The 14,293-nt window shown below is 37.3% G+C and overlaps 1 protein-coding gene across 2 annotated transcripts in view; it reads right to left on the reverse strand.

Moving 5' to 3' along the window:
• LOC109415153 (uncharacterized) overlaps positions 1-14,293 on the reverse strand; it is a 232,980-nt gene that overhangs the window by 65,582 nt on the left and 153,105 nt on the right. Inside the window, exon 5 of one of the 2 annotated variants that reach the window (XM_062851957.1) lies at positions 11,020-11,184. The exons of the other annotated variant lie outside the window; for it this stretch is intronic. Within the exon in view, the coding sequence (XP_062707941.1) occupies positions 11,035-11,184 (150 nt within the window). The 3' untranslated portion in view covers positions 11,020-11,034. Of the gene's footprint in view, positions 1-11,019; positions 11,185-14,293 lie in introns of those variants that run through there. 2 annotated transcript variants of the gene reach the window in all.

The following is a 14,293-nucleotide window of genomic DNA, read 5'->3' on the forward strand; positions in this document are numbered from 1 at the left end:
TGCAACGAGTGAAAAGTTATTTCAGATTGAAGACAAGAGGAGGAAAAAAATCTTGCACAAACACGTTGAAAATTTAGCGTGGTCAGGTACGACAGTCGCGAAAAATGTTAATATCGTCAAAACCATTATGTGTTATGTGCACAGATGTTGTTAACCATGGCATAAGGAAGTGGCCTCGGAAGAAAAAAACTTTGGGTTCATTGATAAATCTGCTTTGAATTTGAAGATTTGGCAAGAAGTTCGAACTCTGGGCATTGTTTTTTCGCAACAGGATGATGAGAACCAATTCATACAAGGATGACAGCCTCAAGAATCGCGTGCTGCTTTTCAAAAACGCACACAAGGGATATGTAGAGGTTTTACCTATTTTGATGAGCTGCCATGACAGCCGGAGACGTTCAGTGGTATCGTCACAGATGGGTAGTGTTTATCAACGAAAAAAACACTCAAATTTCGTGTTTTCTCAATTCACTGAATTGCCCCTCATTTCGCAATAAAAAAAAAGATTGGCAAATTTTCTTCGGAATCCTAGTCAGACTAGTCAAGGCACTCAGGACACTGCATAGATGACCTGATTGTTGAACAAACGTGCGGAAGGGGTTGTTGCTAAAATTTACCACCGTTGTGCAGATTTTTAGAGAGGTCAACACTGAAAAAGTGAGAGAATGTGTGAAAAATTTAAAATAAATAATTTCAATGATATTTTTCCATGAAAGTACAATAAATAACCTTTGTTTTGAGGGCTTCATCTTTTATGTTTGTTATTCCATCCCTAAGATATACGTGATTTCAAATATAATAAATTAAGTATATGGCCCGATCTGGTACAGAGTTGGCGAACGCATTTTTCCGATCGCAGCGACACAGTTGACTCGCGGTCGAACTAATTTTGCCGCAAAGTTGCAGGTGGCTTTGATTGAAAAAAAAATGATAAACAATGAACATTTTGAACGAACCCGAGACGTCATTTTTCAGTGCTCCAAGGTTCCACGTCCAAAAACTGTGGGATTTTGTGAATGCCATTCAGTATGGGAGTCAGAAACACGTCAGGAACTCCAGCAATGGTGCGGTTTTGGTGTGGACACCATTTTAACAGCACAGTCAACTCAAATCCAACCACATTTCCGCAGGTCCTTGTCAAACCCTAAGTACACGACAGTTCTGATTCATTGATCATTATGATGGTCATTACAGTTCAAAATCTTTCCGGGGTTCATCCCGTACATTGGCTGGGGTGAAAAAAAAAACTGAAGTGGTTTCCAAACAGCGGGAAACGAGTTACTCTTTCAAATTTTCAATACATGATTGCGGGTTTCGAAATTTTAGTAGATTTGGGCTACAATAATCAACGATCCGGCACTCTCTCGAATGACGTTTGAAAAGAGATGTCCGACGAAGTGAAAAACCATAGCTACCTAGATTATTCTTATTTCAATAGTTCGATTTCCTGCCGCAAGTATGTAGGTGCTTTTGTCGGACGAATCTGTTCGCCGATCGATGGTATGGGAATTGGAAGAGTGGGTTATCTTGTACTTAAAAATCTTTGGTGATTTTGTCATTCCGGATTCTAAATGAACATAGTTTTACTAAAATCTTTCTAACTTCATATAGTATAGAACAATCTCTCCCAAATTTGGACCATTAATAGACAATTAGTTTTGGAAAAGTTACAGCTAGATGAACTTTTTTTTAATCGGTTATCATTTTCAATAGTACTGAGTTATGGAAAGCTTAATTTTTCAAAGCCGAAGACACTTGCAAACAGAGAAATAGAACAACCACAGTTTGGCCGCCAACAAAGCAAAATATGCAGAACCACCGCATCGCAGGCAATAAATTGTGATCTCTTTTCGAACTGTCACTCGCTTACCAGCGCTCGTCGAACTCAACAATTAATTTAGTTTCGAAGTTTTTCTCTACTTTGTACCCTTATTTATGGGGAATCAAGGTACCTCGTGGATTCCATTCTTTCATGGGTGTGCATGCTATTGATTTTTTTTGCGCCAAATCTTCACAAGTATGAACAAAGTAAAAATTCCAACGTATAAAGAAGCGCAACCGAAGGGAAATTTTGGTCATATTGAACAGTCCTTCAGCATTCAAAAGATTGGATTGTATCCAATTAAAAAGTAACAATATGTTCCACACAAGATTTTCGTAATAATAATACTTAGAAAACACAGTATTCCTAAGGATGATATAGAAATTACTACAAGCAACAGTTTACCATTTTTGATCTCCCCTTCACTACTGTATAACTTTTTTTTTGCCTACACCTAAAAAAAAAATCTTCGTGCATCGATCAACTTTAGCAACCTCTCTAAAAGTATGGCCTAGTTTGTGTATAACCTCTATAAGCAGTGCCCTACCGATATTTTTTTTTGTAAATTTTTCATTTGCTTTCTATTGCAACGCATCATGATGATTTTTTTCAATAATGTGGGTAGCATATACGTTCCTGTCACGTATACAATTTTAGGTCTAGTTTTATCAAAGCACAATCATTAGATTGGTAGATCCAAGGGTGGATCAAAGTTGTCTAATGTTTTATTTCCAAAATGGAGTCAACAGATACAAAAATCTGCCTACGAACTGTTTAAGATCAATAAAAAATACTAAAAAGGTAACTTGTGACTTAGTGTCAATTCCTGTAACGTTGGTAGAACTGTACGTTACCGCGTGTGATCTACCACATCAAATTTTGATCTTTCTATTATCCTGTCAATAGTAACCGGAGTTTGGTCTTATATCGAGTTTTTTAACCTTCTATGTAGAATACCATCTTTTGAATCAGTGTAATCAGTTTTGTACCTGGGCGGAATTCAAAGGTACAAAACGAAATTTGGTGGCAAAATGCTTAAGCTGTTCACTATATCTTGCCTACCCTTGGTGAGGTTAAATCTATACGTCTAAAGAAATCGATTTTTGTGTGAATCATGAATTGAACCATATAAATTCACTCTCGTTTCACGAGGGAAATCAACACCAGCCATATAACTATTGCTGGCCGATGTTCCGACGTTAAACATGCTGTGAGAGGAAAGTCCGATAACAAGCAAATGCACTCAAGACAAAAACTCAAGAATGCTGTTTTGTCTCACATGGTGCAAAGAGTAAAGGATCTCCTTCTGCCTCACCTACTGCTTTGGTTATGCAGCTTTGGTTTCGTGCGGAAGAATGGCGGGGAGCAGCACGGTACAATTTTCACACGTTTGGCAAATCTTGACTTCGAGCCATGGTCATAGTAAATATTAAACAGGACAAACTGAACCTCATAGAGCTAGGTATTACATGTGACCACCTGAACATTGAAACGCACAATAATATGAACGAACCCTCTGTTGATTACAAAGCTGGTTCTTGGAACTCGGTTTCACTAAGTAAACAAATTTCATCGCAAAACAAATAAAAAAGAAGTTACTTCTATCAATATGATCAAATCACGAAATACCATACACAAGCGCAGAATGAATTGATCGGAATTTATGGAGTCATTCATTTTATTAATTGTAGGTGTAAAACGGTTTATTTCAATTGCGGAATCAACACGACTCACTGTTACAAAGCAAGTTAAATCCAGAAACCTGATCGTTAAAAAGAGTAAGGGAAGAACGTTCCGTACCATACTTCCACAAAAGAAGATCGCCACAAAGCAGTACCTTCGCATTCACGGACGGCAACATCGCGATCGTATGCGAAAGATATGCTGATGCAGAGGCTGCAAACGGTAGAGATGACCCCTAACCCGACGCCCACCAACGAATGGGACGGACAAGAAACTTAGTGCAGTAGAGGGATAATAATTTAATTTTTGACCAACGAGTTGAGTCGCGTCTGTCGATTGGATCAAGGAATCCGAAGGATGCGATCAATTAAAACGATGTTTATGCTCCGGGGTATGCCTCTTCATTGGTTCTGGCCGATACAGTCGGGAGTCAATAGAGGGAGTTGCATTACAAATAACGATGCCCATCGAAAGCCAGATTCAATTTTCGTAATTAATGTGAGCAATAAAAATATTAATTAAGAGATTGCTATCCATTTCGCATAGCACGCAAAAATACTTCAAAGGGGAAATAATCAACCAATTTACTATTTGATTACCAAAAAACTTGATGGCTTGCAGGCCATAAAGCCCAAAATTACACATTTTGCCCTATAAATTGAAATTTGAATTGAAAATTTGTCAGACACTTACATTTACCTACTTTTGAAACAGGCCTAAAGATTATTTCGTTGTGTATCTACTTAATGAAATACTTCATGGAATTGCGATTGAAATAATCAATGATTGCGATGTTTACACAGGATAATATTTACGCAGTGGTTTACACTGTCCAGCAGTCCTCAACACCAAACCAATAACTGTTTACTTTCTAGGGTCTATAACCGCATAACTTTATGATAATTGAATTTTATTGGCTTTTCTTGGTGAACTTATAACTACTCAAAGATGGAGGGAGTAACCAAAGCAATGAAAGAAACGGTGGATAGAATCGCAAGTGTGCGACGAGAGAAATTTAATAGAAGTTGAAAATTAACAGGGCTAGTAGTAATCATCAAACTACTAGTACCTAGCCGTTCAAAACCAGGACGTTAGGCAAAGGGGTCGTCGTTGTGATTGTGTTGTTCAATTATGGCCCTCTGTTAATTTTCAACTTCTATTCAATTTCTCTCGTCGCACACTTACGATTCTATCCACCGTTTCTTTCATTATTGCTGTGTGCGTTCAAGATGCAAACGGTGTCCAAATGCGCTTCAAACGCGGTAACACATGTTACCAAAGGCAACGTAGCAACCATAGCCAATATCACCGCCAACCTAGGATTCGAAAGCTCCCACTGACATCGGGTTACTTGTTAGAAAATCTTACCGCATTTGGTGCTCCCGCATTTGATATTTGCATTTTGAATGCACAAAGCAATACTTTCGTTACTCCCTCCTCTTTTGAGTAGTATTAAGTTTACCGAGAAAAACCAATAAAAATCAATCATTTGTAACAAACTGAAGTACGATCGCAACACTCATTCTCCAACCAAAGCAGCACTCATCCTTCCGTCTGAGAGGGTTGAGAAGAACGGCGAGAGAACATATCGGAGCGGTGAGCTCGATACTGCGGCACTGAGACGTGAGGCAGTGCAATCCAGCATCCCGAACGGATGAAATCATTTTGTTTTAACTAATTTGTAACTGAAGTTGAAGTTCAATAAATCTGTAAAAAGATAACACTTTCATTTTGTGTTACACATTATAAACCAATAACTCGTTGCGGTATTTTATAAATACCTGCAAAATACCAAAATGCGTTATTTTCAATACCTGGGTAACCGACCAATACCTTGTCTGGGTATTATACCTGACTTTGGTATGCTGCAGTTATGTGTGAGTTATTCGTTCCTGCTCGGGAACTTAAGACCAGAGTTTGTTGATTAATGTTGCAAAACAGTTAAAATTTTATTTATTATTATTATTTTTTTTCTCTAAAATAAAGCGAATAGAATTGAATTAAATATTTATTATTTTTCTAACAAGAATCTCTCAATAATAGATCAATACTTTTTCAAAGTTAAGAGAGTATACATTGCAATGCTGAGACACATTATTTAAAAACTACAAACGAAGCAAACAATATATTTGAATGACTATTAAAATTATGTTGTCCAATGATTGGTTTCCGAAGCGTAAGAAAACAAAATAAGCAAAAAGTTTCCATCTATCGCTGGATCTAAAAAAAAACAGAAGCTTAAAACATCATTTTAGATTTTAATACATCCGCCGGCATTCAAAAAGGATCGCCTGGGCAGATGCCCATTCTAGTTTTTATATCTAAAAAAGAAAGAACGCGTCAATCTCTCCCACCTTCGCCCTAATCGGAGCGTCACATTTCATCAACACTAATTAGCTGGGTTCGAAGTGGCTATATTCTGATCTCTGAGAGATAGCGCTCTCCAGTTTAAATCTTTTCAGACGACGTTTTATTGTCCGTTTTCGCCTCGCCTTTTGGAGCTGACGAGTAGTGGCGGTTCCCCAGTTTAAAAAAGGTTTATTCAGTCTGACTCCATCCGCAATCGCATAATGATAGCTGGGTGGCTCGTCGTTTGCTCAACGATGATGTTAAACATGAGACACATAGAGAAAGAGCAGATGATACTTTTAAGACGTAGTTTATTTCTGCTTGACCACTCCCGACTTGTTTATTTGATAGGATTTAATTTCGGCTACCTGTGATCACCAAGATTCACGCGTCACCCATTAACATATAAATTAATTTATTATTGATATTCATTTCATGAAGCGCACGAGGGTACTTTTTCTAAGAATGCTCAATATATCCCAGCATCTAGCCTTTCTGTGCTAAGCAGTTAAATTTTTACAAAAACTAAATGGTAAGATGACTGAGACTGAAGTTATTACAAATCAACAGTCATTAAAATACACATGTAGATATATTGCTACTGTTTGGATTACGTGGATAAGCATGAAAATAAATCATGTGACAGTTTCAATCGTTGTGAAAAAAAAAACTCAAAAATAATAGCTAAAGATGATGTCGCTTGAGCTATAGGGCACTGCATTGTTTTGATTTTGTATGGGATTTTGACGTTTCTTGGCCTTGTTGTTTACAAAATCTCTGTAAGAGTGAAAGAGAAAGAGAGAATTTCATGCAGTGCCCTATTGCACCTCACGTACCTTAGAAAGCCTGTTCACGTTAAATTTCGGACACCTAAAAACTGCAGAATCTCGAAAACGCTGTCACAAACTTCAAATAAAATAACACTCAAAAATGATATACATTACATCAGTGGTGCTCAGGTTTATGTACACCGCGGGCCAAATTGAGATATTGCGTCTGAGCCGCGGGCCGCAGGACGAAATTTATCGTGAATATTGCAGGTATTAAAAGTGTTCTAACTTTTTTACTAATGATAATTGAATTTTATTGGCTTTTCTCGGTGAACTTAATACTACTCAAAGAAGGAGGGAGTAAAGAAAGTAATGAAAGAAACGGTGGATAGAATCGCAAGTGTGCGACGCGAGAAATTGAATAGAAGTGGAAAATTAACAGAGGGCCATAATTGAACAACACAATCACAATGACGATCCCTTTGCCTCGTCCTGGCAAAGACAGGCCTGAACTATCAGTAACTTTTTTCCAAAGTACTCTGCGAGCCGCATTCAAGAGCTGCGAGGGCCGCAGTTTGAGCACCACTGCATTACATATACAGTTAATTTCTGGCATCATTCATTTTCATTTATTTAGTTAACGTCAAATTCATGATAATACTGAATCAACAATTTGCCGCCATAATACTCGATTTGCAGCTGCAGCTCTCCAACGTCGGCCCAACACTCGCCAGATCACGCTCCACCTGGTCCGCCCATCGTGCTCTCTGCGCTCCACGCCTTCTTGTACCAACCGGATGGTTAGCAAACACCAGCTTTGCATGGTTGTTGTTCGGCATTCTTGCAACATGCCCTGCCCATCGTATCCTTCCGGCTTTGGTCACTTTCTGGATGCTGGGTTCGCCGTAAAGTGCAGCGAGCTCGTGGTTCAGCCTTCTCCGCCACACACCGTTCTCCTGTAAGGACTGTATCGGAAATTAACTATAAACGTTCACAATTGCCTGAAAAATAATCTGTTCGAAATGAACATAACTTTATTTTTGGAGATACTAAATAGCTCTCAAATAAAGAATGGCAGTTCTGATTTTCAAAAAATAACCATTTAACTTGGACTTTTATCTCAAAGATTGCACATGTGTTTTTAAAATTTTGGACACCTTCTAAAAAGTTTAAAATTATGAAAACTGGGGGAAAATATTTAATTATTTCTCTTATTTTTGCGCAAATATATTCTTTTCCAGAATGCTTATGATATAGGAATATTATTTTCATCAAGAAAAGTTCCCTCCGCAGTTTAGGGCACTTCTTAAAAATAAAAAGGCCATTTTTCGAGGAGCTTTTTTTATGCGTCTTCAAAGAACGATTACGCAAATAAAAAATACATAAAGTTGAAAATTTGCATTTTTTTCGATTGGGTATATATTTAAATGTGTTGCAGAGGTAGATTTACCAGAGAACGGAATTCTATAACCTCTAAAGATATTTGAAACAGAGCGTCAAAGTTCGACCAAAAAGTATGTGCTTTTTGGGATAGACCATATTCTTAATATTGGAGGTTTTTCTATCCAAAATAAGAATTTTAAAAGTCGGTTTTGAGTGATATGTTATGTGTACATAACTGCTAGTAATGATCATTATTTTCCAGATTTTTTCCCGTACAAATTTTTTTCGCTACAAATGTTTGAAACGTTAAAAAAAAATGCAGTTTGTACGGATTGCTATTTTGTGTGGTATACTCATAGAACCATATTTTCAATAATACTAAACATTTTCCAAATTTCTTCAAGCTGTTCTAAACTTTACTATATTGTGAAGATTTCATAGAAGAACCGGAATGAAAAGACCAACCGTGCGTCGAGATAGACCATTTTGAATGTTTATAGTTTCCGATACAGTCCTTACGCCGCCGAAGATCGTCCTTAGCACCCGTCGCTCGAAAACTCCGAGTGCTTGCAGGTCCTCCTCGAGCATCGTCCATGTCTCGTGTCCGTAGAGAACCACCGGTCTTGTTAACGTCTTGTACACGGTACATTTGGTGCGGGGGTGAATCTTTTTTGACCGCAGATTCTTCTGGAGCCCATAGTAGGTACGACTTCCACTGATGATGCGCCTTCGTATTTCACGGCTCACGTTATAGTCAGCCGTTAGCAAGGAACCGAGGTAGACGAATTCTTCTACCACCTCGAAAGTATCCCCGTCTATCGTAACATTGCTGCCAAGGCTTGTCCTGTCTCGCTCAGTCCCACCTACCAGCATGTACTTTGTCTTAGCCGCATTCACCACCAGTCCGACCTTTGCTGCTTCGCGTTTCAGGCGGGTGTACAGGAATTTCTGGCATCAAAAGAAATATTTTATTGATCTACTCAAAATCTCAAATTTTAGGGTCCTATTTTTCAAGTTTGCTAGCTTATTCTCACAGCTATGCGTTTTCGGTCTAGAATGTTTCTAATATCGTATACTTCTGATACCAATCGAATGAGTTCCCACAATTAGCATTTTTAGTTTAACCCTCTAATACCCGAATTTTTGATTTTGATCTAAATATCATTTTTCGTCATCTAAAATCGATTTAAACATGTTTTGGAAGATGATTATTTTTGATTCTCGATTTAGAGAATTTCAGTTTTTTATTTTTCTAATTTTTATTTTTAAACATCCCCACACTTTTATATTTTTCCTAGAAGCCTATTTGGGGTACGGGTTTTTTGAGATGATAACATTTTGAGATTTTATGATTATTGTTGAAATATTTTTATTTGAAATTTTTTTCAGAGAAAATTTTATTTTCCGTGTAATTCTAGGGAAAATTATTTTAGAGTGTGTTCGATTCCCTTAAACTATTAAACTAGGATAGAATGATTTGGAAAAAAATTAAAACATGATAATTGTAGCGATTCAATATAAAATAAACAATGACTTCTGAAAGGTGACCAAAACATCAATTTTTCAATGATTTAAAAAAAAATGTAAATACGCTTCAAAATACACCAACATTCATTTTGAGATATACAAAACAGTCCAAAATTTCAACCAAAAATATAAAAATTTTGATTTTCCACGATACAAAAATTACAAAAATGCTCAAACTATACCCCGTCTAAAGGCGGGGTTGGGTATTAGAGGGTTAATTATGCACAATTCAAAATTCATGAAATTAGAACTTTTTCACTCATTATAGAATAGATTTACATGATTCGATAGATTTTTGAAAGTTCACAACGATATATCAAAACGTGAACGTGTTTCGTTTCAGGGAGAGTGACGATTCTTTTTTTTATCTGTATTAACGAGATTTTTAGCCCTGGGCTAGTTCATCTCGGGACCCACGCCTTACTTCCCTTCCGAAGGAAGAACTCACATTTTGCAAGTTTGTCGGGAGTGGGATTCGATCCCAGGTCCTCGGCGTGATAGTCAAGTGTTCTAACCATCACACCAGGTCCACTGACGATTCTTCAAAGTAGCAATTTTTGGTCATAGAGATTCATATTCTTGTCATTCCATCTCTGGTTTACGAGGCATGCGAAACATCACTTAATTTTTCTTTGCTTATGTGCAAAAAATCTTGTAAATCCTGCTCGTTGTTGTAAACACAAACATCTTCTATCTCATAAGTAATTCGTCAGAACTAGCACTTCAAAATAAACCCATTTCAGGCAAAGTTGGTGTAGCAATCCAGTTCAATTTTGATGACAGAGGAATGCACTTTCTTTTATTAAACGCATTTTTACAAAATCATTTTTATCACATTTTTTTAAAAACGTTATAACTATACCGAATATGAACAGATTTTAATGAACTAAATTTTGTTTTCAAGGTTAAGGACTAATTGCTATTGAAATACGACTGTATAGTTGACTCTCTTGATTAACGGCTACGCAGTCTTGGGATTTAAAAAAAAAACGAGTGGTTTTATTCACCCGACGTTTCAACACGGGGATAGTGTCTTCCTCAGGGGGAAAATAATTACTATCGTTTTTTTTTTTGTCAATTGTTTTGTCTAACTGTAACTGGCCCTTTTCTGTGTCGTTTTTGGTACATGACTTCGGAATCACTTTCAGTTTAACGTTTTTTTTTGCACTTTTTTAAAAACCCAAGACTGCGTAGCCGTTAATGAAGAGAGTTAAGAACTAAAGTAAACAGGGGGTCGTACAGAAATGACGTCACGCCTTCAGGGGGGAGGGGGGGGGTTGCAGAACGTGACGACCCTTACAAAAATATTGAGGTCCCATACAAAAAGTGTAACATAGGGAGGAGGGGGGGGGGGGGGTGGTTGAAAAAGGTCGATTTTTGCGTGACATAATTTGTGTATCACCCCCAGGAAGCACCGTCGTTTGCATGCCTTGTCACTGAATTGTTAGTAATATCACCGAGTTGGTGTCCAACATTTTTTAACGTGGACAGGCTTTAATACTAATTTGAAACGTTATCGATATAATTAGTATGAAAAATACTTATCTCTTTATATATGATCTGGCATGAAAATAAGATTTCATGAATGTCTGGAGTATCATTAGCTGCCCAAGAACATCCAAACAGTATGAAAGTGGAAACATCACTAACCTGCAAAGAAAACAAAATAAGAAAATGTAGTACATCTATCGGAAAATACATTCAGTAATCAGTAAGTACAATGAACAAGTTTCCAAGAACGTTCTTAAAACGATATAGACTATGGCATTTCTTTTATGCATTGGACAATTTTGTGAAGAACGACAGCACAGTACAGGAATTTAGTAATTGATAAAACAGAGTTTTGACAAACAAATAAAGAGATAAATTATTGTTAAACAGACATTTCGGTCTGGTGGAATTTGAACACACGACTCTCTATTCCCTATACCGGCGCTTTTATTAACTAGACTTAGGCACCAGGTTGACAATCTTCCGCAAAGGAAGGGCTAATATACGACCAATAAAGAGCAGGTCAGTTCTACAATAGCACTGCATTGGCACGCAATGCGAATAATAGTGGCATATGGTTACATGGTAAGAGAAGAGCTGTGGTGATTGAATCTAGATATGTTAAAATTGTTTTCAAAAAGTAAGTTAGATGAAAACAAATGAATATCGTACAGTGATTTTTAAAAATTTGTTCGCTTTTCTTTTTTTCTTATACCATTTTTGTAAGAGGGCGTCAAATTCGAAATTTTGCAACCCCATCGCTGGTGTACAGGTTCAAATCTAGTGAGGGCTGGCGTTCTCATCAATGTGTAAAAACGCAGTGAGTCCTGTGATAGGACACAAAAAAAAATAGAATACTTGCATTCGCCGTATTGTATTTACAATAAAAAAAAATCTAAACCAATGTTTGATCATAAACGAAAAACTCATACCAATGCACCGCCCAAAACTGATCACGGGCTCATTCAATGAATTTCAGACATTTTTCCAATGGCACCAATCCATCAAAAGTGTAGCCACAGGGCTCAATCATTATCGCCTTTGACATCATTATGTTATCCTTTGTGCTGCGTTTGATGTCACGAATAATGCGGAACATTCCTGGTGTTCCCAGCGGGGAGTGACGTGCAGTAGAGTAAGTGTGCCCATCATTATGGTAATAGCGTAAATTAATAAAAAAAAAAATGATCGTACCACTTAATGAAGCATTTCAAAACGTTAGTCGGTAGTTTTCCATCCAAATTTGCTTGAAAAAATAAATAGAAAAACTATCGCTTATCTCTGTTTCTTTTTTTATAATAAATTGCTTGCACCAACATTAGGCACAATACCGGGGCCCGTGGCGTAGTGGCTACACGTTTGCTTCATAAGCAGATGGTCATGGGTTCGATCCCAGCCCCAGCACTTCCGTCAGTTGCTCTTTCCCCCTGAGAGCAGCGAACACTGACCCTCTTCTGAGCACATGGCTCAAATGAACCCGGATACTTGGAAATCGGCGAATGGCAACCCATAATGGACCCCCAATCGGACTGGAAACAGGAAACAACCAACAGCCACACGTCAACATGATAGGGTAGAAAGTGAAAGCAGCGCAATGGCAACCAGTTCGATGTAATACACTTAGAATAGAATACATTTAGGCGCTGTACAAAGTGTATGTACAGCTTCCAATTGGAATCGCTCACGCAGTGCCCTCGTGGACAATGGAGCTGTAAATTAGGTTAAGTGATTGAAGAATAAAACTTTAGGCACACTGTTCCTATTATGGATGTAAAATTTCATTTTGGCTCCTAATGTTGCAGTATTTTCAACGATCGGAACACTACTGCAACAAAACAATAAGAACCAATAGCAACAATATTGAGGAAAATATTTCTATAATTGGGAAAAATCTTACAAATCCATTTGTGTAATGGTGAAATCTCATAATTGAAGCATAATACATCAATTTAAATGCCTTTTGGTAACATTTCAGTCGAAAAAGTGTTCAATCGCCATTACCGCAGCAGTAGGTACTACCGCAACGAAGGGAACGATTACCCTACCTATATATCGATATAAAATTAGCTGCATTATCGCTACATCCATAAGAGATGGTGTTGCAGCTCAACTTGGTTGATCTAATTTTGATATGGGTGAACGCATGCACTTCAAGTGTCAACTGTCAAAACATGTGCGACTGATCTTTTTCACTTCATGTTGTTAGCGCTGCTGCTGCCGTTGCCGACGTCGTTGCTACCTTCCATCAAAATATTATGGATGGTGTGCGATCCGAAAACAGAGTAGATGAGCAGCTGTTTCGAACTCTGTGCGCACGATTACGGGTGAAATAAAATTCATCGCACGCTTCTGAAAAAAAGATAAGTATCTGTATTTGTATTTTTGTTATGATAGCATCTTCGCTTCGAAAGGAGATAGTGAATCAAAGTACAGGAAGCTCTCAAAACAATTTCAGCTGTTTTAAAATTGAAAAAAGTTACAGCTTTGCAACTCATCAGACTGATTTATATATACGATATAGGTAACCTTTAAAAAAAATATCTAAGATTTATTCCGTGAATATCATCCATTTGAAATGAAAACTGTAAAAGTTTACTATATCTTATAAAAATCAAAACTAAGGAATAAATTTCAGATATTTTTTTTTTATTTTTTATATCTTAAATCTATCAAACCTATACTTTTATAATACTTGTATAACACATTCTTGTTTACCTCGTAGTGTAGGTAAAAAAAAATTACAAAACGTGTATACGAATTTTATACAAATTACCAGTGTTCTTTTTCTATCGTTTTCCCCCAAATAAAAAGCGGCATGCAGTGCCATATATTTACCACCACGGTAGATGCATACCGTATAACATCTTAATGTCACAACACGCATATATTTCATTCCACAAAGGAACTATTCCCCTGGCCGCCATCATAGGAGCTGGCTTAACCTCTGCCTTAAAAGATTTCTTCGAGTTCAGTAGGATCAGTAAACAAAAAAATAACACATGAACGACGTGAAAATAATTTATGCACCCGGCGATCTCTTGTTCTAGGGAGAAGCATTCAGAAAGAAAATAATTAGACGTCCACTTCTAGGTTAAAAAGATCGACACGTAAATCACGCGTCTAGTAGAAAATTGAACTAGCATTAGGGGACTGTCAGTATGTATTAGGAGGACTTGCGGGTGTAACGAGTGATGGCTAGCATTGTACAGCAACATCCAGCAGTTGGAAACTAGAAAGTAGGGTCAGCGAGTTATTAAAAATATGATGT

Source organism: Aedes albopictus, chromosome 2 (assembly GCF_035046485.1).
Source record: "Aedes albopictus strain Foshan chromosome 2, AalbF5, whole genome shotgun sequence".
NCBI classification, from domain to species: domain Eukaryota; kingdom Metazoa; phylum Arthropoda; class Insecta; order Diptera; family Culicidae; genus Aedes; species Aedes albopictus.